The 24,927-nt window shown below is 35.9% G+C and overlaps 4 protein-coding genes across 4 annotated transcripts; 2 read left to right on the top strand and 2 right to left on the bottom strand.

Annotated features, from left to right (window-relative positions):
* Window positions 1-37: 37 nt before the first annotated feature.
* LOC726825 (homeobox protein HMX2) lies at window positions 38-11,489 on the bottom strand. The gene is made up of 4 exons (XM_016916875.2): window positions 10,710-11,489; window positions 10,382-10,534; window positions 2,438-2,541; window positions 38-1,744 (listed from the first exon to the last, which is right to left on the bottom strand). The coding sequence occupies exons 1-4, from the start codon at window positions 11,137-11,139 to the stop codon at window positions 1,442-1,444; spliced, it is 990 nt and encodes a 329-aa protein (XP_016772364.1). The 5' UTR covers window positions 11,140-11,489; the 3' UTR covers window positions 38-1,441.
* LOC102653663 lies at window positions 1,534-21,022 on the top strand. The gene is made up of 8 exons (XM_026445510.1): window positions 1,534-1,625; window positions 16,164-16,433; window positions 18,997-19,354; window positions 19,431-19,622; window positions 19,700-19,878; window positions 19,963-20,252; window positions 20,341-20,591; window positions 20,707-21,022. Exons 3-8 carry the CDS (start codon window positions 19,080-19,082, stop codon window positions 20,882-20,884), a joined length of 1,365 nt encoding a protein of 454 aa, XP_026301295.1. The 5' UTR covers window positions 1,534-1,625; window positions 16,164-16,433; window positions 18,997-19,079; the 3' UTR covers window positions 20,885-21,022.
* An 836-nt stretch (window positions 21,023-21,858) lies between these two features.
* LOC100576115 (carbonic anhydrase 2-like) lies at window positions 21,859-22,504 on the bottom strand. Its single transcript, XM_026445630.1, has 3 exons — window positions 22,492-22,504; window positions 22,242-22,427; window positions 21,859-22,123 (listed from the first exon to the last, which is right to left on the bottom strand). The coding sequence occupies exons 1-3, from the start codon at window positions 22,502-22,504 to the stop codon at window positions 21,936-21,938; spliced, it is 387 nt and encodes a 128-aa protein (XP_026301415.1). The 3' UTR covers window positions 21,859-21,935.
* A 218-nt stretch (window positions 22,505-22,722) lies between these two features.
* LOC100576150 (MYCBP-associated protein-like) lies at window positions 22,723-24,891 on the top strand. Its single transcript, XM_003250283.3, has one exon. It carries the CDS (start codon window positions 22,738-22,740, stop codon window positions 24,718-24,720), a length of 1,983 nt encoding a protein of 660 aa, XP_003250331.2. The 5' UTR covers window positions 22,723-22,737; the 3' UTR covers window positions 24,721-24,891.
* The last annotated feature ends 36 nt before the right edge of the window (window positions 24,892-24,927 follow it).

Genomic DNA, 24,927 nt, shown 5'->3' on the forward strand with positions numbered 1-24,927 from the left:
ATTTTTCGCTCATTATTTTATACAAATAAATAAATAAATCAAACATTATTTTTATAATACTCGATATTTTTCTATTCTTTTCTAAACTCTTATCCTTTAATATGAAACAGATACATTGTAAAGATTAAGGAAGAGCAAAGAATTTTTAAAATTTCTATTTATTACGTAGTCGTAACTTATGTACACAAAATTTTTTTATCTTATGCATTTTTGACAACATAAATTTATATTTTACAATCGAATATCTAATTAGCGAAAATTATCAGTAAAGAAATACGTTGTATATATAATACGTTTTTTTTCGTTGCATAAAATAACGATAGCGTAAGATAAAATATGATAACGTAAAGTAAGATAGGCTCACTGTTATTTCACACGTATATCAGAATATTATGTTTTGCGAGATCGTCGTCTTAAAGTTACATTGTAAAGTCGAGAAAGTAACATCCATATTTTTTTATATCAAAGATTAAGACATATTAGATGTATCGTTTAAAAAGAAAACGTATTCGATATTCCATATTCGATGTAATATCACGAGAGTAACTATAGAAGAGGAAATAATTCGACAAGAACGAAAATAGAGTAAAAATAGCGAATTGAACGCCATCTCTAGACTCTCACGAATAAAACTCGATATACTAGGATACAAAAAAACACTAGGTAAAGATGGAATAAAATTGATTATTGGCGCCATCTCTCGATTGCCGAAGATCTTTTTAAAAGTTGGATAAGGTAGGCGAGAATTTAGATTCAGCGCCACCTCGGAAGAATTTTCAGAAGCACGATTTTTGAGGAGATATCTACGGCACCGAGAGATGGCGCTGGCGGTCGATTCTATCTTATTTCCTATCCTTCTCCAACTATTTTCTGTCCTTACATATTGAGTTTCATTTACGGCACTCTGAAGATGGCGCTGATTTCGGTATTTTTACCTTATCTCTGTCCTTCTCCTACCATTTCCTCTCCTTGTCCCGCATTACAAACGAGGGATGTGTCGATGGAAACGCACTTTTATCGTCTTAATCTTCAACACGTAAAGAAAATATAGATATTCTCCGCTCTACAATGCGCGCGATTCTACGCTCTACGTAAAGCAAGCTAATGTTATTTGCGATATATAAACAGCACGGGAGACGCTTTAAAGCAAAGTATCGTATTGTGCGTGTCGAAAGTTATTAATTAATTCGTGAATCAATTCGATCAAATATCCAATAATGAATACGATCCAATAAACGCACTCAGAATAAATTTATGAAAGTATGGTATCAAAAAACGAAATTATTACTTTTAACCTTACCAACTTTTGTTTTTCTCATCGAGTGTAATATAATTCCTCTCACTCACCGCTCTTTCGCGAGATCATGCAGGAAATATAGGAGAGTCCTATTGAACGTCACTCTGCGACGACGCGAGTGATCGTACATATATATATATCCTTTTATAAAGTATCGGACGACGATACCGGTCGCGGCGGTATCGTCATCGTCATCGCGTTCATATCGTCCGACGTTGGTGTTCCAAAGACGAGTGGCGCTGTGTAATAGGGTAACAGGGGATACTGTGCAGGTGGAAAGTAGGTCGGCGGGAAAAGTCCTTGCCTCTGGGCGATTTTTAACCTCGAGGTAAGCTGCTTCTTCCATTTGGTGCGACGATTTTGAAACCACGTTTTTATCTGTACCTCGGTCAAGTTTAGCGACTTGGACAGCTCCATCCGTTTGCTCACGCTCAAATACTTGTCGATCTGTCGGAAGGAAATACCAATTTCAATTCTTATCGAAATATAATTTTAATCTCTCTCTCTCTTTATGTTTCTCGTTCCTCTTTTTCCCGAGGAGTGTGCGCAAGTGATTCGAACGGCAACGTAACGGAGTCGTGTCAAGATAAACGGCACGAGAAAAAAAAAAAAAAAAAAAAAGAAAAAATCGATATTTGAGCAAAGGATCGTGGTCGTTAAAAGAGTAACACTTGCATGAAACTTGCATGAATTTCGTAAACAGTAAAACAGAAAATATTTAGCGTTCGGGATGTGTGCTCTTGCCGTGTGTGTGTAAAAGTATAAGTCAATTGATTTAATAGTTTGCACCGCGCATACTTTTCTTCGGTTCAACCGCAAATAATCGTAAAGATTGTTCATAATTGTTTTCGCGGAATAGACCAGTAAATATTTTATGTCAATTAGATACAAATTATTCATAGGCTGCGTTTCTTGATCTTTTCAATTATCCGTTAAACATTTTTTTTTTTTCCTTCTTCTTCTTCTTCTTCTCCTCCTTTTGCAAAAATTCTCTTCTGCTAAATACACGCGAGTTTAACGCGGCACACACACACATATATGTATATATTTAAATCTTTTCTCTCTCGCGCTGGAACTTTGGCCCACAGCCAAATATAAGATAAATTTTATTTCCACCAACTAACGTGACTCGAAACCCACCTTGAATTCGGCCTCGAGCCTCTCCAATTGTTTCGCGCTGTACGCTTGCCGCGGTTTCCTGTCGATGCCCGGCTTCCTGGACCGTCTCCCGCTCGGCTTAGGCGCTGCTCATCCAAAATTAAATATCTCGAATGTTAAAATGTAACAAAAAAAAGGAGAGAAAAAGAAAAAGGAAATTTTTATTATCACTTTATTCTCTCTCCAATCCTTCCCTGAAATTCTTCCCTGAAATTTCACTTTTTCAAAAATTTCCCTTTTTCAAAAATTTCTCTTTTTCAAAAATTTCTCCTTCAAAAATTTCCCTTTTTCAAAAATTTCTCTTCTTCAAAAATTTCTCTTCTTCAAAAATTTCCCTTTTTCAAAAATTTCTCTTTTTCAAAAATTTCTCTTTTTCAAAAATTTCCCTTTTTCAAAAATTTCTCTTTTTCAAAAATTTCTCTTCTTCAAAAATTTCCCTTCTTTAAAAATTTCCCTTCTTCAAAAATTTCCCTTCTTCAAAAATTTTCCTTCTTCAAAAATTTCCCTTTTTCAAAAATTTCCCTTCAAAAATTTCCCTTTTTCAGAAATTTCCCTTTTTCAAAAATTTCTCTTTTTCAAAGATTTCTCTTTTTCAAAAATTTCTCTTTTCCAGAAATTTCTCTTTTTCAAAAATTTCTCTTCTTCAAAAATTTCCCTTCTTCAAAAATTTCCCTTCTTCAAAAATTTCCCTTTTTCAAAAATTTCCCTTTTTCAGAAATTTCCCTTTTTCAAAAATTTCTCTTTTTCAAAGATTTCTCTTTTTCAAAAATTTCTCTTTTCCAGAAATTTCTCTTTTTCAAAAATTTCCCTTTTTCAGAAATTTCCCTTTTTCAAAAATTTCTCTTTTTCAAAAATTTCCCTTTTTCAAAAATTTCCCTTTTTCAGAAATTTCCCTTTTTCAAAAATTTCCCTTTTTCAAAAATTTCCCTTTTTCAAAAATTTCTCTTTTTCAAAAATTTCCCTTTTTCAAAAATTTCCCTTTTTCAAAAATTTCAGGGAAGAATTTCAGAAATTGGAGAGAGAAGCGGAGATGGATGACAGGCGGATGATTTACAGGCGTGATAATAAAAAAATTTAACACAACAATGATTGGCTCTTAATCGTGTATCGTTCGCTCGGTCCGGTACTCAATTACCACTTCGGCTCGGCTCGGGACGGCGATTGGGCCGCGGCCAAGATTCGCGGCCAAGCGTGTCTGAAACATGCGGGATCGTTTGGGGGACGTGTGACACGTTGGTGCAAACACGGGGCGCGACGAATGTGGGAAATAGGTGGGCAAACAGTTTATACCGAGGAACGTTTGGACGCGATTATCATCCGGTTGCAAACAAGTTGCACACATTTCCGTTCAAGGGGTTATGTACGAGGCATTATACCGTTGTTAACCGCGTTTAGATGATGACCTGCGGCTGCCTGGCCCGAAGGGGACGGACAAAGGGGGAGGACGGATTCCAATCGAACGCGGGGATAATTTTCAACGCGGTTTTAAGAAAGAAAGTTTTTAAGATTTTTTTTTTTTTTCGAGATTTTTGTTTTTATATTCGTAGGATTGAAGAGATATCGAATGTAGGAATTTTGATCAAGTTTCGAAGAAGATTTTTTTTTTCTATATTCCATTCTGTAAAAGTTAAATTATTTTGTTTCTTAATTTGAATATAGACGAAAGTTTTAGGTAAGATTATAGATTGCAAGATTTTATATTTATTTTCGATTTTGTAAAAATCGAGAAAAGAAATTATTTTCTATATTCGAAAGTTTTGATCAAGATTTTTTTCTATATTCGATTCTGTAAAAGTTAGTTGTTTCGTTTATTTTTAATTTGAATATAGACGAAAATTTTAGGTAAAATTGAGGTTGCAAGATTTTATATTTATTATATTTTTTTATATTCGTAACATGTAGACTTTTAATTAAGATTGAGCTTCGAAGATTTTCTATTTATTCGATTCGATAAAAGTTAAGATCGGAAAGGAATTATTTTCTATATTCGAAAGTTTTAATTAAGCTTCGAAGATTTTTCTCTATATTCGATTCTGTAAAAGTTAATTATTTTGTTAATTTGGATATAGACGAAAGTTTTAGGTAAGATTAAATTTCCAAGATTTTCTATTTATTCGATTCTGTCGAAGAAAAGTCGAAAAGGAATTATTTTCTATATTCGAAAGTTTTAATTAAGCTTCGAAGAATGTTTCTATAAAAAATAATCATTTCGTATATCCTTTGAATACAGATAAAAGTTTTAACTAAGATTAAGCTTCCAAGATTTTCTATTTATTCTATAAAAGTATTAATTATTCCGTTTATCCTTAATTTGAATACGAAGACGAAAATTTTAACTTCGTAAGTTTAAAATTAAGCCTCGAAGATTTTCTATATATTCAATTCTATAAAAGTAAATTATTTTGCATATCCGAATACAGGCGAAAATTTTCAAAATCAAGCTTTCAAGATTTTCCTACACTCGATTCTACATAAAACTTAGAACATCGAAAAGCAATTTTTTGCATCCGCGTCTTTCCTTTTTAAATTCGATCAAATGCAATGAGGCAATGACTCATAACGCGATTTTCCATTCTCTCGTTGGAAAAATAGACGAAAAACAGACGAAAATTTTAATCAAGCTTCTAAGATTTTCCTACACTCGATTCTACATAAAATTTAGAACATCGAAAAGGAATTTTTTACATCCGTTTTTCCTTTTTAAATTCGATCAAATGCAATGAGGCAATGAGTCATAACGCGATTTTCCATTCTCTCGTTGGAAAAATAGACGAAAAACAGGCGAAAATTTTCAAAATCAAGCTTCCAAGATTTTCTTACAACTCGATTCTAGATAAAACAAAACTACTTAGAACATCGAAAAGGAATTTTTTACATCCATTTTTCCTTTTTAAATTCGATCAAACGCAACGAGACAATGAGTCATAACGCGATTTTCCATTCTCTCGTTGGAAAAATAGAAATCGAGATAGCTTCGTGAAGTTTTCGCTTCGCAAATTTACGAATCTTACGAATCTTACGATATTCTTACCGTTAACAATAATGTTTACGGTATGATTTTCCTGTGAAACGAATCGTTCAACGAATTCTGGAAAATGCGCGATGACTCGGCCTTTCAAATGAACGTCCTCCTCTTTTTTCCCTTGTTTAACGTCCAGTTAGCCGCTCGGCCCTTACACTCTGAACCAACAAACAGATGTCGCGCGTTTACACAAACCGTATTTTCTATTATTTTCTCCTAAAAATTATTTTCTCGTATATATATATATATATATAAATCGCTTCTTGCGACAATTTTTGTCTCTCGAATACGAATATCCTTCTTGTATTTCAAAAAATAGAGAAACTTTCTTCTTCTTCTTCTTTTTGGAATTAATCAGAATTAAAATGAAATTTTATGAATTCGATGAGAAAAAGAAAAGCAAAAAAAAAGAAACCTTCTTGTGTGTTTCAAAATTTCCATTTTTAGAAAAAATAGAAAAACTTTCTTCTTCTTCTTTTTCGAATTAAAATAAAATTTTATGAAAAAAAGGAGAGGAAAAAACAAATCTGTGTTTCAAAATTTCCATCTTTCGTGAAGAAAGATAGAGAATCTTTCTTCTTCTTCTTCTTCGAATTAATCAGAATTAAAATGAAATTTTATGATAAAAAGATAAGGAGAGGAAAAAACAAATCTTCTCCTGTGTTTCAAAATTTCTATCTTTCATGAAGAAAAATAGAGAAACTTTCTTCTTCTTCTTCGAATTAAAATGAAATTTTACGAATTCGATGAGAAAAAGGAGAGAAAAAACCTCCTCCTGTGTTTCAAAATTTCCATCTTTAGAAAAAATAGAAAAACTTTCCTTTTCTTCTTTTTCGAATTAATCAGAATTAAAATGAAATTTTATGAAATTTTATGAAAAAAAGATAAGGAGAGGAAAAAACAAATCTCTTCCTGTGTTTCAAAATTTCCATCTTTAGAAAAAATAGAGAAACTTTCTTCTTCTTCTTCTTCTTCGAATTAAAATGAAATTTTACGAATTCGATGAGAAAAAAGTAAGAAAAAAACAAACTTTTACGAAACTTTCTTCTTCTTCTTCTTCGAATTAATCAGAATTAAAATGAAATTTTACGAATTCGATGAGAAAAAGTTAAGGAAAAAAAAAAAAAGAAAAAACAAATTAAATGTCACAACAAAGAGGACGAATATCCAACTGTTTCTCCTTTCAATTAACGCGATTTAACGCACATCTCTATTTATAACTTTCGTACCCTCCGAATTAAACTCTTTAAATTCCTTCCAGAACCCGAAATCTTTTCCCAAATCTTCCTCCAAATCTCTCTCTCCCTCTCTCCCTCTCTCTGCATTCGATCACGAATCGATGAATCGATGGATCGATCGATATTTCTAAGAAACGATGATTATCAAGCACGAAAAAGATTGGAAACGGCGCAGCGACGGAGGAAAGAAAAGTGACGGGATAAAGATTTACGAGTGTGTACAGAGACGTTTAACACCTCTCCGGAAGGTGGTTAGAGTAACGTCGCTGATAAATGGGCTTCTAACAGCATGGCGGATGGTAGCGAGAGAAGAGGAGCAACGATGGCGGATTCGAGTATTATATTTTCTCGAGTCGACATCCGTTCGAGGAACGAGAGGATGGGAGAAATAAGGGAGAGAGGTGAATTCTTCCAGGAGCACGCGACGATTAATTATTTTTACTTTATGTAAAAAATGTACAATTTGAATCGATTGGAAAATTCTGACGATTCGATTTCTAAGAAGAAAGAAAGAAAGAAAGAGAAAAATGTTAATTTTTGTGATGAGAATATACGTCGCAAAGAAGTGGAAATAGAAATTCTGGACGGGAAAGAAGAGATTCTGACGATTTTTGTTCTTCGTTCGTTCTCGTGGAAGGATCGTAGAGGATGTGAGAGTGAGAAGGAGGAAAGGAAAAAGAAGGTTTGGAAGAAATCGTGAGAGAATAAAGTATATTTCGATTGGAAAGGAATATTTCGTTTCTAATTTGTAAAAGAAATTAATAAAAGTTAATATAGAAGAAAGGAAAAGAGGGAGGATTTGATGATGATTTATTCTTCGTTCGCCGATTCATTCAGCGTAGAAAATGTATAGGAAATATAGTGATGGAGAGATTATGAGAAGAGGGAGGATGGAAGTCGAACTATTTTTTATTCGCTTTTGTTTTATTAAGATGTATTTCAATTAGAGAAGAGTATATAATGATCGTGCACGATGAATTTTTGAAAAATTGTTAATTTCCGCAACAAAAGTTATGTATTTCCACGATCGAGAAATAGAAGCAATGAAAAGAGGCATAATTTCTTTCACGATCGAGAAATAGAAGCAATGAAAAGAGGCATAATTTCTTTCACGATCGAAAAATAGAAACAATGAAAACAGATATAATTTTTGAAAAATGTTAATTTCTGAAAAATAATTAATTTTTAAAAATATTAATTTCTTCACAAAAGTGATATATCTCACGATCGAGAAATAGAAGCAATGAAAAGAGGCATAATTTCTGAAAAATGTTAATTTCTGAAAAATAATTAATTTCTAAAAATGTTAATTTCTATAAGAAAAGTGATATATCTCACGATCGAGAAATGGAAGCAATGAAAAGAGGCATAATTTCTGAAAAATGTTAATTTTTGAAAAATAATTAATTTCTAAAAATGTTAATTTCTACAACAAAAGTGATATATCTCACGATCGAGAAATGGAAGTAATGAAAAGAGACATAATAATTTCTAAAAAAATATTAATTTCCATAATTTCTAATGATCACGAATTTGAGAATTTTGTACGCACGGCATAACAATGTTTAAAAAATGTTAATTTCAACAACAAAATATATATTTCACGATCGAGAAATAGAAAAAAGGAAAAGAGGCATAATAATTTCTAAAAAAAAATATTAATTTCCGCAACAAAAGTGATATATTTCACGAGTGAGAAATAAAAACAATGAAAAGAGAAGGAAAACGATACAACAATTTTTAAAAAATTTCCACAACAAAAATAATATATTTCATGATCGAGAAATTTGAAACAAAGAAAAGAGATAACATAATAATTTAAAAAAAAATATTAATTTCCGCAACAAAAGTGATATATTTCATCGAGAAATGGAAGCAATGAAAAGAGGAGAAACACGACACAACAATTTCTAAAAAATTTCTAAAAAATGTTAATTTCCGTAATTTCTAATGATCATGCATGATAGAATTTTGTACTCACGATATAACAATATTTAAAAAATGTTAATTTCCACAACAAAAATAATATATTTCACGATCGAGAAATAGAAACAAGGAAAATAGGCTTAACAATTTTTAAAAAAAATATTAATTTCCGTAACAAAAGTGATATATTTCACGATCGATAAATAAAACCAATGAAAACAGGCACAATTTCTAAACAATTTCTAAAAAATTTCTGCAACAAAAATAATATATTTCACGATCGAGAAATAGAACCAATGAAAACAGACATAATTTCTTTCACGATCGAGAAATAGAATCAATGAAAAGAGACATAACAATTTCTAAAAAATTTCCCCAACAAAAATAACATATTTCACGATCGAGAAATAAAACCAATGAAAACAGGCATAATTTCTTTCACGATCGAGAAATAGAATCAATGAAAAGAGGCATAACAATTTCTAAAAAATTTCCGCAACAAAAGTGATATATTTCATGATCGAGAAATAGAACCAATGAAAACAGGCATAACAATTTCTAAAAAATTTCCGCAACAAATATAATACATTTCACGATCGATAAATAGAATCAATGAAAACAGGCATACAATTTCTAAAAAATTTCGGCAATAAAAATGATATATTTCACGATCGATAAATAGAAACAATGAAAAAGAAGCATAATAATTTCTAAAAAATTTCGGCAACAAATATAATATATTTCACGATCGATAAATAGAACCAATGAAAACAAGCATAATCTCTTTCACGATCGACAAACAGAATCAATGAAAAATAATATATTTCACGATCCATAAACAGAATCAATGAAAAATAACATATTTCCTGATAACGGAAGGAAAGATGGATGCATCTTGATCATCCACCAGGTAACCAACGAACGACGAAGGGACAGGGGTTAAAGCCAAGAGGAAAAGTTCGATTCGCGGGGGGCGCGAAAAATATCTTGCAGACGCGGCAACAGAATTAACGTGGATACAATACAACACCCTCCCCCTCTCCCTTTCCTAGCTGTTAATGCGACGCTCGCGTGTCGAATAGCTGTTACGATAGACGCCTCGACTAATCTCCCCGATTATCCTCCTTCTCCTTCCCCCTCCCTCCCTCGAACATACCAAACAACACACCCCGATTTCGCTTTTCCCATTGTACGCGAAAATGGAATCATGGCCGATAAGTTATTGTATTACTGGACGAGAGTAATTAAACAGTTTCTTTCTCTCCAAAACTCTTTTCTGAATGGAAAAGAAAAAAAAACGGAGAAAGAAAGGATGATTTACCTTTCCAAACGTGGACAATCATCATATCAAGGATTTCTATTAGCAGATCTGAATGGAAAAGAAAAAAAAGGATCGAGGAGGAGGAGAGAATGATTTAATGATTTTGTCGTGGATCTCTAACAGTAGATCTGAATGGAAAGGAAAAAAAAAACAGGCTTCGATCGAAGAGAAAGAAGGAATGATTTACCTGTCCAAACATGGATCTATCAAGGATCTCTATCAGCAGATCTGAATGGAAAAGAAAAAAAAACAGGCTTCGATCGAAGAGAAAGATGATTTACCTGTCCAAACATGGATCTATCAAGGATCTCTATCAGCAGATCTGAATGGAAAGGAAAAAAAAGGATCGAGAAGAAGGAGGGGATGATTTATCTGTCCAAATCTGTGTTTTATCAAGGATCTCTATCAGCAGATCTCACCTTGCAGGCCGAAAAGTTGGCCAGGTTTCGACTGCGCGAACCAACTGTTGTACAAGATGGACGCGGAAGCGAGGGACGTCGCCGAGTAACCGGGATCCGGGGAGCCGAGGGTGGTCACATCCGTGTAGGAGAATCCTGCCGCTGGATATAAACCTGTTGAAACGGTTAAATAACAGATAACACCCCTCTACAATAAATAAAAATATAATTACAATTTCTACGATCGAAAAATTAATTACGAGGCAGTTAACTCTTTCCAAGGGGAGTAAAAATATGTAAAAATATGGGAGGGGGTTTATTGTTATTGGAAAGGTGAAAAAAATTTTACCCGAATTGGTGGCCGATACGACGTTGGATCCGATAAACTGACTCCCTTCCACTCTCTCCTCCTCCTCCTCCTCCTCCTCCTGCTGCTCCTCCTCTTCCTGCTCCTCTTCCCTGCCCCCCTCGGGGCAATTCGTATCCAGGCGCACCCCAACCACGTCCTTCTTCCTCTTCTTCCTCTTCTCACGCCTCCCAAGGATATTGTCTATCGTGAAAGCCGTCGTGGACCCGGCCACCACGCTCGAATTCTTCCTCTCCTTCCCCCTCCCCCCCTCGTAAACACTTTCACCGCTCGAATCGGACTCGTAAACCGTCGTCGAGCCCCGATGCGCGCCATCCCCGATCCTTTCGACCAATCCCTCCCCCTCCACGTTTCCATCCTCCCCCCTCCGCGCCCTCACCTTGCCGCGATGATCCCGATGAAATGCCTCCATGCCCCCGGGATCCGACGAAACAGTGTTTATTTATCTCCTCTTCACGCCAGCCTTCCTTCCTCCTTCCTCGTCCCACGAAAATATTTCCGTTCCGTGCACATTCTCGAACAGTGATATCGGGGAAGATTCGAAAGAATCATCTCGATAGATTCGACGTTTCAAGGGATACGACGCCTTCTCTCCGTATCGCACATTTCTTCTATCTTTGAACGTGTATATATATGTATATGTGTGTATTATATATGTGTACGTCGTTCACTCGAGCGTCACGGCTCCCAAAATATACACAGAAATGTAACGTCTAATCTGCGCGACTAATCTCCGCTCTACCTTCCGGAAGCAACCGCCTCGAAATGTATGACAGGTGGCACGTGTCCGTGGTCCACAAGAACCTCCCAGACTCCCCACCCGGGACGGAGGCGAGGGAAGGTCATCCCCGTCCCCACTCGCTGCTTACACCCGATCGGAGTAGGGGTCAAAAGCTTATTCACACCGGTTTTAACGTTCCTTTGCTTAACCGAGTGGTTATAATAAATCGATACACGTTACGTTGTCTACAAAATCCGCGAAATATATCTTATTCATTTTTGCGAAACAAAAGGAAAGGAAAGGAAAGGAAAGATTATTTTCTTATTTATATCTTGTTAAATTGTATAATTATTGACGTAAATTAAATTTTGAATAACTTCGAAATTATCGATTTGTTAATTAATTAAGACACGTTCGATAAAGTCGTTCGGATTTTGTATTAATTGTCGTTGTCGGTAATATTTATCGACGGATACGCGCGGGATAACGTTTGGCCGGGTTTTTACAGGGCGATATGCGCAGTAGCGAGAATTTATCTATGGGAAAAGAGCTCGTCGGAAGGAGGGGCTCGGATTGGCCGATTGGAGGCGCATGCCCGCCCGTAGCGTCCGCCTTCTTCGACCCCCCTATTTCAGAGGTTTGTGTCAGCAAACTAATGGTTCCCTCTCTATACACACTCTGGCAATGGATAAACGCCTCTGCCGTACGGAGAACGTTCGTGAAAAAGTACCGCAAAACGCTTCTTCACGCGTTTACTAAACTCCTTGCGCAGAGGTTCTCAATCGAGCCTTCAATTTGAAATTTAAAATTAAGAGATTAAATTGAGTCGAGAGATCTCGATATTCGGTCGGATAGCAGTGAAGACATTTTTTATTCTTATCTTTCAGGATAAAATTTCTTTCGTTGTTACCGATCGAGACTTTTATAGGAGGATTATATCATATCTTAAAGGAATTTTTTCTTTTTTTAATTCTTAGGCAAAGTGAGATAGAATATTGATTCCTTTGATCGTATGTCGATAAGTTAATGATTATCTTAAGATTCTATCGCGTTATTTCTTGCGATTTCGCTCGAGTATCTCGCTTCGGCGAAATTTGAGATTCGCGGATCTCCATTTTTTTAGCGATACATTTTCGATCGAGCCGCTTCTGTTTACAAACTTGAAACGCGTAGCATTTCCAGAGTGAGCGGAACCATTAGTTTCACAGCCTCGTCCAATCTCAATGTTCATCCCTGTGTACATCGTAAATCTATCGAGTTCTACCGAGTTAAAGGTCCATTCACGATTCTGACCACTTTTTACCACGGATTCGCATCATCAATTCGTTCTATCGTTATATCGCGCGTAGAAAAGGTGGTAAAAAGGGATGTTCTTTTCAAGACATTTACACGCTGACATTGTAGGAACGATCTTTCGCATAACGGGAATAAAAATTAGTCTAAAACGTGATAAATGGAAGATTTTTAAAAAATTTTAAAATCAATTTCTTTATGTCGCTTAAAAGTGATATTATATGATATAGTAAAAATAATCTTTCAAAAAACAGGAATAAAAAAAGTAAAAAGAAATAAAGAAATTTGAAATACAAATTTTAAAATTGATTTCTTTCCTTTTTATTTCTTATCTCTCTTTCCTCTTATCTCTTTATTAAGAATATAGCTTAAAAGGAATAAAAATCAATCTAAATCTACAACAAATGTAAAAAGTTTTTAAAAAAAGTAAAGAAATTTTAAATACAAATTTTAAAATCAATTTCTTTCCTCTTTATCTCTTTATATTAAGAATATCGCTTAAAAGGGATATTCTTATAATATTATAGTAAAAATAATCTTTCAAATAATTTCTTTCCTCTTTATTTCTTATCTCTCTTTCCTCTCTTTATATTAACAATATCGCTTAAAAAGGATATTCTTATAATATTATTAGTAAAAATAATCGTTCAAATAACAAGAATAAAAATCAATCTAAATTCATAACAAACGTAAATGAAAGTTTTTAAAAAAAAGTAAAGAAATTTAAAATTTTAAAATCAATTTCTTTCTTCTTTATCTCTTATCTCTTCTTCCTCTTATCTCTTTATATTATGAATATAGCTTGAAAGGAATAAAAATCAATCTAAATTCATAACAAACGTAAATTAAAGTTTTTAAAAAAAAGTAAAGAAATTTTAAATATATATTTTAAAATCAATTTTTCTCTTTATTTCCCTTAAAAGGGATACTTTTAATATATCAATCTTCCAAACAATAGAAATAAAAATCAGTCTACAGCTAAAAACAAACAAAAATTTTTAAAAAAAGTAAAAATAAAAGAAATTATACCGATAAAAGAGATGACTCAACAAAACGAAAGTCTCTGAAAATAATAAAACTAAAGAGGTTTTAAAAAAATTTCGTAAAGTCTGTATTAATTTTAATTGGCCGATAAAAGACACAGTTAAACTTTCATTCGAAAGAAAAAGAAAAAGAAAAATACGAAGAAAAAAAGAAGGGGGGGAAGAAAAAAAGGAGATTTCGTACCTTTTACCCGTGTTTTACGAGCATACTTGAGCAATTTAAGCGTGCAAGTGACGTGAACAAATATTGAGTACCGGTTACATGAAACGAAATCCCGTGCATCGTCTTTTCGTTAGGTGTGAAAGGAGGAAGTAACGACATGGTCGCGGCGCACATGGAATTTCACGGGCAAAGTTAGTACATCTACATCTCGTTCCAGGAAACCATTACGGACCCTTAAAACCTCTTTCAAATTCACAGTTTAAAAATAAAAATCACAATCTTTCACTCTTTTTATGGATTCGAATCTCGTTAATATAAAAATACATAACTTTTCCCCATCTTATTTCGTTTCTTATTATCTTTCCTCTTATATATATAATTATTTCACGAGAAATCAACAATTAATAATTCTTATATACATATTGATTTCAAAATTTCAATTCTCTTCTTCCTCTTCTTCCTTTGTTATTCAAATTACAAATTATTTTATAGAAAGAGAGAGAGAGAGAAGAAGAATTATTTATTTCACGAAAATTAATTAATAATTCTTATATACATATCGATTTCGAAATTTCAATTTTTCTTTCCCCATCCTCTTCTTTCTTTCTTATTCAAGTCACAAATTATTTTACAGAGAGAGAGAAAAGACGAATTATTTATTTCACGAGAAATCAAAATCCATTAATAATTCTTATATATATATATTTTCAAAATTTCAATTCTCTTCTTCCTCTTCTTTCATCCTTTTTTTTCTTTGTTATTTAAGTCACAAATTATTCTATAGAAAGAGAGAGAGAGAGAGAAGAAAAATTATTTATTTCACGAGAAATCAACGATTAATAATTCTTATATACATATTTTCAAAATTTCAATTCTCTTCTTCCTCTTCTTCCATCCTCTTTTTCCTTTGTTATTCAGTTACAAATTATTTTACAAAAAGAGAGAGAGAAGAAGAATTATTTATTTCACGAGAAACCAACAATTAATAATTCTTATATACATATTTTCAAAATTTCAGTTCTCTTCTTCCTCTTCTTCCATCCTCTTCTTCCTTTGTTATTCAAGTTACAAATTATTTTACAAAAAGAGAGAGAGAAGAAGAATTATTTATTTCACGAGAAACCAACGATTAATAATTCTTATATACATATTTTCAAAATTTCAATTCTCTTCTTCCTCTTCTTCCATCCTCTTCTTCCTTTGTTATTCAAGATATTACAGAGAAAGAGAGAGAGAGAGAGAGAGAGAGAGAGAGAGAGAGAGAGAGAAGAATTATTTATTTCACGAGAAATCAACGATTAATAATTCTTATATACATATTTTCGAAATTTCAATTCTCTTCTTCCTCTTCTTCCTTTATTATTCAAGTTACAAATTATGTTACAGAGAGAGAAAGAGAAAAAGAATTATTTATTTCACGAGAAACCAACAATTAATAATTCTTATATACATATTTTCAAAATTTCAGTTCTCTTCTTCCTCTTCTTCCATCCTCTTCTTCCTTTGTTATTCAAGTCACAAATTATGTTACAGAGAGAGAGAGAGAAGAAGAATTATTTATTTCATGAAAAATCAACGATTAATAATTCTTATATACATATTTTCAAAATTTCAATTTTTCTCTCCTCTTTTTCCTTTGTTATTCAAGTTACAAATTATGTTACAGAGAGAGAAAAAGAAAAAGAATTATTTATTTCACGAGAAACTAACAATTAATAATTCTTATATACATATTTTCAAAATTTCAATTTTTTTCTTCCATTCTCTTCTTCTTTTATTATTCAAGTTACAAATTATTTTACAGAAAGAGAGAGAGAGAGAGAAGAAGAATTATTTATCTCACGAGAAATCAACGATTAATAATTCTTATATATATATATTTTCAATTTTTCTCTTCCATCCTCTTCTTCCTTTGTTATTCAAGTTACAAATTATTTTACAAAGAGAAGAAGAATTATTTATTTCACGAGAAATCAACGATTAATAATTCTTATATACATATTTTCAAATTTCAATTCTTTTCTTCCTCTTCTTCCTTTGTTATTCAAGTCACAAATTATTTTATAGAAAGATAGAGAGAAAAGAAGAATTATTTATTTCACGAGAAACCAACAATTAATAATTCTTATAAACATATTTTCAAAATTTCAGTTCTCTTCTTCCTCTTCTTCTATCCTCTTCTTCCTTTGTTATTCAAGTTACAAATTATTTTACAGAAAGAGAGAGAGAGAAGAAGAATTATGCAAGATGACGAGGTGACAAGAGGTATTGAGAAGAGGAACGGTCGAATCGGAAAAATGTTGTAATCGGCGAAAGATTTCACGAAAGGAAGTTTGTACGTTGTATCAAACCGGTGAGAAAAACTGGACGAAACACCCGAAATGGACCATCATCCCACGGGCGATACGGACTTTACTTTTTCGTTTGATGCACGCTGCGCCCGCGTAATTGAAACGATCAATCAAACACCTGAGAAAAGGAGGGTGGTAGGTACTAACGCGGCCACAAATTGCCGTGGAACGTTTTCACACACACACATACACACACGCACGCGCGCGCTCACGTATAAGGTTTATCGATGCCACACTCCCCAATAACCGCTTTCAACCGTTGCGTTTGTTTCGTTCCTCAATTTTTCTTCCTTCCTTCCTTCCTTCCTTCCCATTTAAAAATAAATAAACTGGCAATAATATATTTTTCCCTCCAAACTCTCTTTCCTTCTATCCGTCCGACGTGACACGAAGATGCTGGTCAATGAGATGAAAAATAAAAGTCGCAGTAACAGCGAAATATATAAAGATGAAACGAGTTTCGATTCAATGATCAGTAATTTTTAAAGGAAAATCAGAATCGTAAGGCGAAAACGTGGATTCGTAACATAAGACGTGTCTTTCTTAAGCGAGATCCTTAAAAAAAGGAGAAAAAACTTGATTTAGAAAATTCTTAAGGGAAATCCTTGAAAAAAGGAGAAAAAATTGATTTAGAAAATTCTTAAGGGAGATCCTTAAAAAAAGAAGAAAAAACTTGATTTAGAAAATTCTTAAGGGAGATTCTTAAAAAAAGGAGAAAAAATTGATTTAGAAAATTCTTAAGGGAGATCCTTGAAAAAAGGAAAAAAAATTGATTTAGAAAATTTTTAAGCGAGATCCTTGAAAAAAGGAGAAAAAACTTGATTTAGAAAATTTTTAAGGGAGATCCTTAAAAAAAGGAGAAAAAATTAATTTAAAAAATTCTTAAGGGAGATCCTTAAAAAAAGGAGAAAAAATTGATTTAGAACATTTTTAAGGGAGATCCTTGAAAAAAGGAGAAAAAATTGATTTAGAAAATTTTTAAAGGAGATCCTTAAAAAAAGGAGAAAAAATTGATTTAGAAAATTTTTAAGGGAGATCCTTAAAAAAAGAAGAAAAAACTTGATTTAGAACATTTTTAAGGGAGATCTTTAAAAAAAGGAGAAAAAATTGATTTAGAAATTTCTTAAGGGAGATCCTTAAAAAAAGGAAAAAAAATTGATTTAGAAAATTTTTAAGCGAGATCCTTGAAAAAAGGAGAAAAAACTTGATTTAGAAAATTTTTAAGAAGAAGAATTCTTGAGATCCTTAAAAAAAGAAGAAAAAACTTGATTTAGAAAATTTTTAAGGGAAATCCTTGAAAAAAGGAGAAAAACTTGATTTAGAAAATTTTTAAGGAAGATCTTTAAAAAAAGGAGAAAAAATTAATTTAAAAAATTCTTAAGGGAGATCCTTGAAAAAAAGGAGAAAAAATTGATTTAGAAAATTTTTAAGGGAGATCCTTAAAAAAAGGAGAAAAAATTAATTTAAAAAATTTTTAAGCGAGATCCTTAAAGAAAGGAGAAAAAATTAATTTAAAAAATTCTTAAGGGAGATTCTTAAAAAAAGGAGAAAAAAACTTGATTTAAAAAATTCTTAAGGGAGATCCTTGGAAAAAAAACTTGATTTAGAAAATTTACAAGAAATTTGGTTCGACTAGGGTAAATATCCCTCATGCAAACAAAATGGATTTGTTTGGACACATGGTTAATCCAAAAAGGTAGTATATAGTTACCACCCACCAGCCCGATTCGCGCGTAATAGGACACCTATGATTAAATATATGGTTTATTAAAAACCACTTACACACCACGCACTTATGAATGTTTTAGAAGCGGGGTGGGTTTGCGACGGGGGGGAGGGGGAGGGGTGGGTCGGACGGGCCGGAGAGATGAGGTAATGGGGGCTTTGTTCCCTTGGGAACTCGCTCACCTGTCTAATATCTCGCGAGAGTGGGCTATATCTGGTTGCCCGTAGCACCAGTTATACATCGAGGTTATACATTGAAAATTAATCGTCCAGTTTTCGAAGAAAGTTCACGCCATTATCCTTTATCTTCCAACACCTGGGTTAAATAGGGGAGGGAGATGTTAACCACGTTCTTACGATTTAGAATCAATATTTCCATTCTCCGTTAATTGGAAAGCTCGTTAGATTTTAACGTGGTCCGAGACCTGGTTGATCTTGGATAAAAATTGTTGGATTAAGTGGTTAACGAAAAATCTATAAATTTCCATTCATTTCTGAATCAATTCGAAAGCTAAATGATCCTTGTTAAATTTTAACGTGGTCCGAGACTTTAATTGTTCAGATAAAAATTATTATCTAAAAGGAGAGATCAATTTTCACTTCTGTGTTATAGAATATATGTTAAAAATTGGAATTCTGATCAAATTTTAACGTAATCCGACGCTCTATGAAAGATAAATTATAATTATTTTATTAATTCGAAAGCTAAATGATTAGATTTAAATGATTAGATTTGGTTCCAAATTGATTAAATTAAAAAATTGAAACAATAATAGATTTTCCAAAAAAAAAATTTTTTACACTCTCGATCGAAGATAAAAAATTTAAAATGTAACAAGATCCGGATTAAATCACTGTAAACTCACTCGTTCACTTACCAGTGTAATTATACGCGTAACTGTTACTCGAAAGAAGAAGAAGTTTGTCAACGGCATTTAAACACACGCACGGTTAAAGCAATTATTTCTACCAGTTGAACAGATTGTTCCAAGCAGCGTGTTTCCGTTTTGCCAGCCTTCTCAGCGTCGGCTCGTCAGATTACGTCCAACTGTAGAAATGATTCCCTCGTTCGAGGAAACTCGATTCGTCCGGTTTCTCGTTGTTTGTTTCTTGCCGAATATTATAATTCGCATTAATTCTGCGCAACAATGTTTCGACGATGGAAACGAATTTTGCATCGACGAGAACGATATTCTTTCCGTCGATCTCTTGCCCGGTTCATTCTTGTTCGCGGATCAAGAAACTAGCGCGAACGCGACGAAAAGTGAATACGAGGATAAAATCGTGGATGGATCCATCCACGATGCCATAACCGAGATGGAATATCACAGGTACGTATTATTAAGAAAAAGAAAAAAAATTATCCAAATTATCATAAATTTTTACGTCATCACCTTTTTACGTCAGGAAAAGGATGAACGAATATTTGTGCCACGGCTACATGGCCGAGGAAATAGCCAAGTTAATGAGGACGCCTCGAGTTAAGAGACGATTGGACGCGGGGAAAGATGATTTGTACGACACGATCGATAACGTCACTGTCCACGATAAATTATTAGCGGACGAGGGAAGTTCCAAGTACAAAAACTGGTTGCAAAGGTAATCGTCAGTTTCGAATTCAAGAATTATCCGTAATCGATTAATTAAAGGATACAAATCGAAATTTGCGTGCACAGAAGGACGACTTTGGACGACGTGTACAGGCATTACGTTCCTCGAAGGAAAACGAAGAAGAAGCATGGTAATCAGGACGAGAGCTTCGAGGAATTCGATGGGGAAGTGACAGGTTACGCGATGCCGGCTGCTTTACCATCCGGTAAAGTTGGTTTCTACGATGGACACGACGAGGAGCATGGTAAAACAAAATGCTGAATCGATAATTGGAAAAAAAAAAAAAAGAAAAATCTTCTTGAGATCAAATATTTGTCTCTTTCCACAGATCACATGCTCTCATCCTCAACGGGACATTTCTTTTACGGTCATCCCGCATACGGTCACGGTGGTGGTGGTGGCGGCCATTACCTGCATCACACGGAAACTTATCCCGCTATACACGAGGAACATTATTACGCTCCAGTTTACCAAGATCACGAGGAAGAATACCATAAACAGAATTACAAGGGGAAAGGGAGCGATCTGTCGATAAAGGATTTTTTCGAAATCGCCCTCACAGCCTTGGCCTTCTTATCCTTTGGGGTATTCATTATACATCTGTTGATGAACGCCACGGTATATACGGGCTGTATCTATATCGCCATTGCCAATTCCTCTCTTCGACTTCCTCCTCTTATCTTTCTCTTCTTTCAAATTCGCGTAGATGAACGTGAACACAACCATGACCACGACGACCGCCAAACGTCTGAGAAGGAATCCGAGTGGATTGTTGCACTTATCCTACGACGATCAACAGGAATTAAATGAATTGTCTCACACCGTTCTCAGAAGCGTCGAGGCTGCCCTCGTAGCTGATCTAGATTTTGGAAATTGCATTCGTAGAATTCTATGCGAGAGCAACCGATACTCGACCGAAACCAAGGACCCTCGTAAAATTTGGCTGCCCGTTTGGAGGTAAAAAAAAAAAAAAAAACAATATTTTCTCTCGCTCAAGTTTCGAGGATAAATAAGTCTAAGCGTATTTTTTTTTATGAACATGTTCGATAAACACGGAATCGAACTTTTCCAGTCTAGGAATGAGTTGGGTAACCGGCAGGATGTTGGAGAAATCTCGGTGGTCGGCAATGTTGGACTCTGTAAAAGCTTCCGTGCTCGGGCTAGGTGGAGCCGACTGTGCATCCTTGTATCCCGACTGCGATCTCAAGAGAGAAAGGATGAAAAGAAGACGCAGAAGGCGCAGAAAATAATATTTATTTTGCTTTTCCTCCCATTTGTTTATCCTTATCTTACGCGTTTTCGGTGAAAAGGTGAAATTACAAAGGTGAATTTTTCCTCGCGAATAATCGAGAATATATATATATATATGTGTATATATATAATAAATATAAAGGTGAAAAAAACGTTAGAGAATATTATTTTCGTCGATATTTTCGATACTGACGACGCTAGTTTCGGTCACGGTCTCGGATACAGGAGTTTCGGAAACTTTGGTGTCGAGAGTCGCAAAGGTTAGTGGCACAACTCGCGGAAGCGGTAAAAGTGACGCGTAGAGGGATCCAGATGGAGACACGTGAAAAACGCTCTTCTCTTGCCTCGGTTTTACAGGACGAATGTTCGACAGAATAGGCACGCCTTTTTCGTCGTGCAAAGTGCGAAACTCTGCAATCTTGTCACGAATTAAAAAAGCGCGATTAAAAGAGGGGGGAAAAAGCGTTAAAAAAAGAGGAAGAAAATAAATATATATGGATTTACTTGTTTGGTCGTTAGTCCGATTGGCTCTCTGCAAATTATCCAAAGAATATTGTGTATATTTATAGGCGTGGTTATCGAGCCCCAATACAAGAAATAGTCGGTCGAGAATGGTTTTAGGATACCGGTCAAATTTGCAGGGATTATACGAACCGACGAGTGTGCCGTTCGAATTACGGTCAAATTTTTCACGATTCCTTCCATAAATTCATTCGGCTCGTTCTGTAACTAAGAATCGTCACATTTTCGTTCGTTCAAAGGTTCGATACGATGAATTTTTTTTTTTCAAGCTAAGAATAAAAAAAACGGAATATTTATATAAAAAACATTTTACATCTAAAAAATGTAAGCATATATAATATATACGTATGTGTATACGAATACGTTACTTTACAAAAATATACTATGATAGTAACGCCATTAGGTCGTCGAAGAGCTAAGTCTAACGTTTCGTATTCCTCTTTGTAATGCACGACATGAAGTTCCATAGGCATGCTTCGAACGGCATTCAATCAAACAGTTTAGAGTGAGATTCTTAAGGATGATACGTTACAGTGGGTGTACGGGATTCAATGAAGCAATGAAGTTTTTAAACCTTGCACCGTCAACGAAGTGCTCGCTCCCTCTCATCTCGTTCTCTCCCCAATGAAAGTGAACTTGCGCGAACACGTAATTCCCTTCTAACGGCCCCTTGCAAAGGTAAGGAGATCCTTGTTGCCATTTTGCGCTCAGAATTACTTTAAATCGATAAACTCGTCATCAACTCGAGACGACGGAAAGTGGAAAGAGAGAGGAGAGAGAGAGAGAGAGAGAGAAAAAGAAAGAGAATAAGAATAAGAAGAAGCAAAAACCCACCTGTAAAACCCGTATTGGTAATTTTCAATTTTCTCGGTGTTACGTCGATACCAGGCCATTCGAAAGGTTCCAGATCGATCACTTTCATGTAACTAATGTCGAGATCGATCGGCGTCTCCAACGTGCCCTCGGCTCCAACGAATCCCTGAATGTACTTGGCATTCTGCTCGTAAATTTCGATCTTTTCTACGGGGAGAGAAAATGGGGAAAATGGGAGAAAATTCCAACGATACGATTAATTATCCCTTACCTATTGAATTCATTTTCCGATTTCGAGCGAAGTTCGAACAAACTGAAAGAACTCGACTCCTCTCTCCTCTCCCCCTTCCCTATCGATTCACACACGGCGATTGACAACACGGCGCGGCCAACTTCAAACCTATACGATCATCCCCCGATTTTCATTCCCGAGTGACTCTTCGCTCTTCTCCAACTCAAAGTGTCGAGAAAAGGGGGGCAGTGAGAGGAGGAAGAAGCGAAGGAGAAGGAGAGAAGCATGGATTACGCGCGAAAGATCGGGAAATCGGACGAGCCGAAGAAATGGGTGAAACAGTTCACGACGATCGTCTCGACTAGGGATAAGTTCATAACGCCAGAAGAGGAGATGAAGGAGGATCCACGGTTGGCCAATTGGAGGAGATGGTTGGAGAGGCGGAAGAAACAGTACCTGCACACGAGAGTGAAGATGAGACGGCATCAGGTCGATCAGATACAGAATTACTCGTGCGAGATGATACGGCCGATGGTCGAGATGAGGAATCTGATCGATTGCGCCTCGTTCCCGGTCCCAATCGTGCCCGACAAGTATCGAGGCGGTCCAGAATTTTGGAAAGTACCGGAGAAATTGCCCACCGTCCCCTGTCTGCCCGACATCCACTTCGCCCTGACGAAAAAGGACATGAACATCGCCCCGGAATTAACTTACGTCGGCCTGCCGAGATTGATCGAGGAGGAGAAGGATCTGCTTTGCATCTCGTCGAAGAAATCCATGTGGAGGCGCAGCCAATACCTGATGAAACGGAAGAAGGAGTTGGAGAGGGAGATAGGGATGCTAATCGCGAGGGAGCCGTGCACGAGCGAGTTGGTGATCCAGAATTATCAGAGGCCGAAGGAGGAGGTGATGCGGAAACTTCCCACGATCACCGTCTACGCCACCGACGAGGTGATAAGGGAGGAGGACGAGGACAAAGAAGAGGAAGAGGAGGAGCAGGAGAGGAGGAAGGAGAAATGCACTCCTTGCGAGGAGTGCTATCTGGAGCAAGCGATCGTCCTCAAGATCCAGGATCGGGAGATCTCGATGAGCGACGAGGATCGGTCGTGTCGATCGAAGAAGGAGGAGGAGGAGAGGAAGGTGGAGCCGATCGTGTGGAGCGTGACGTTTCGAGGAAGGTTGAACAGAAGAGTCGAGAAGGATATCGTGTTCGAGAACAAGGGGAACAGAGTGATCGTATACGAATGGAGGGAGGCCGATTACCGACCGAGGGTATTGCCTTTGAAAAAGTCGCCCGTAACGTGTTTCTACTTCAATAAGACGAAAGGAGTGATCCTACCCGGTCAGATAAACAAGCTGCACGTGTGGTATTTGCCGCGAGAGCCGCGCGTTTCTACCGAGTTTTGGAGGTTGATCACGAGCCCCATCCTCTCCCACTCCCCACTCATCTTTAGATTTTGGGGCTGCGCGAGCAACGAGCCGAGCGACTCGTGCAGAATGATCGAGGAGTACATAGCCCGTTCCGTGAGGAACGACGTGATACGATCGATAATAAACGATATAATGGAGAATATATTCCTGCACAAGAGGCCCGAGCCGGCTTACGGCAATCTGTTCTTCGAGTCGGAATTGTTCGCAACGAAGAACCCGATCTGTTATTACACGCCGAGCGTTGTCATGGATTTCCACCAACTCTACACACTCGCCACGAATCAGACCAAGTATCGTTGGAACATGTCGTTGCTCGAGATGCGGGAAACTATGCTTAAGATCCAACCGGCCGAGTACAGGGACATGGTGTTGGCCGAGTTCGGCAAATTGTACAAACAGGCGTTGGCCTACACGCTTTACAAGAGGGTCTCGTCCAACAAGCACGAGATCGTGTACAATTTGTTGTGCTCCTTCTTCAATCTGTTCGAGAGAGAGAGCGAGTTCGCGAGAGGCGCTTACTTCAGAAAGGAGAGGGGCCCTCTGCCGCTCGTTTGCGCGGAGAACGCGCATGCGGACGCGCATGCGGAGTATCGGCGGCCGTCGAACAAGAGCGTTGCTCGTGGCAACCGGCGGAAGAGGGGGTTGCGGAGTCAGGCGGCGGGCGAGGCGGTCCCTGAGACGACCGCCGAGACGACCGCCGATCGTCTTTATCCCAGCAACGAGTATCTTTACAGGGAGACGTTTTTCATTCGTATCTACAATCTCTTGGGGGATACGTTGATCAGGATATTCGCGTCGATCGAGTCGTACAACAATTTGAACGAGCGTGACAAGTAATGGTGTAAATAAATAAACGGGAACGATGTTTCTATCGTGTTGCCTTGTCAACAGGAGGTTGAAATCGATTTGCTGTTCCAGAAGGATATATATATATATATGTAAGATGTAGTAGAGACAGAGTTGAAAGAGTAATGTTGGAGAGTAATGTTTTTAATTTTAATCGATAAGATAATGTAAGAGAGTTCTTTTTTTTTCGGCATATGT

The sequence above is a fragment of the Apis mellifera genome, linkage group LG15 (genome assembly GCF_003254395.2).
Source record: "Apis mellifera strain DH4 linkage group LG15, Amel_HAv3.1, whole genome shotgun sequence".
Lineage (NCBI taxonomy): Eukaryota > Metazoa > Arthropoda > Insecta > Hymenoptera > Apidae > Apis > Apis mellifera.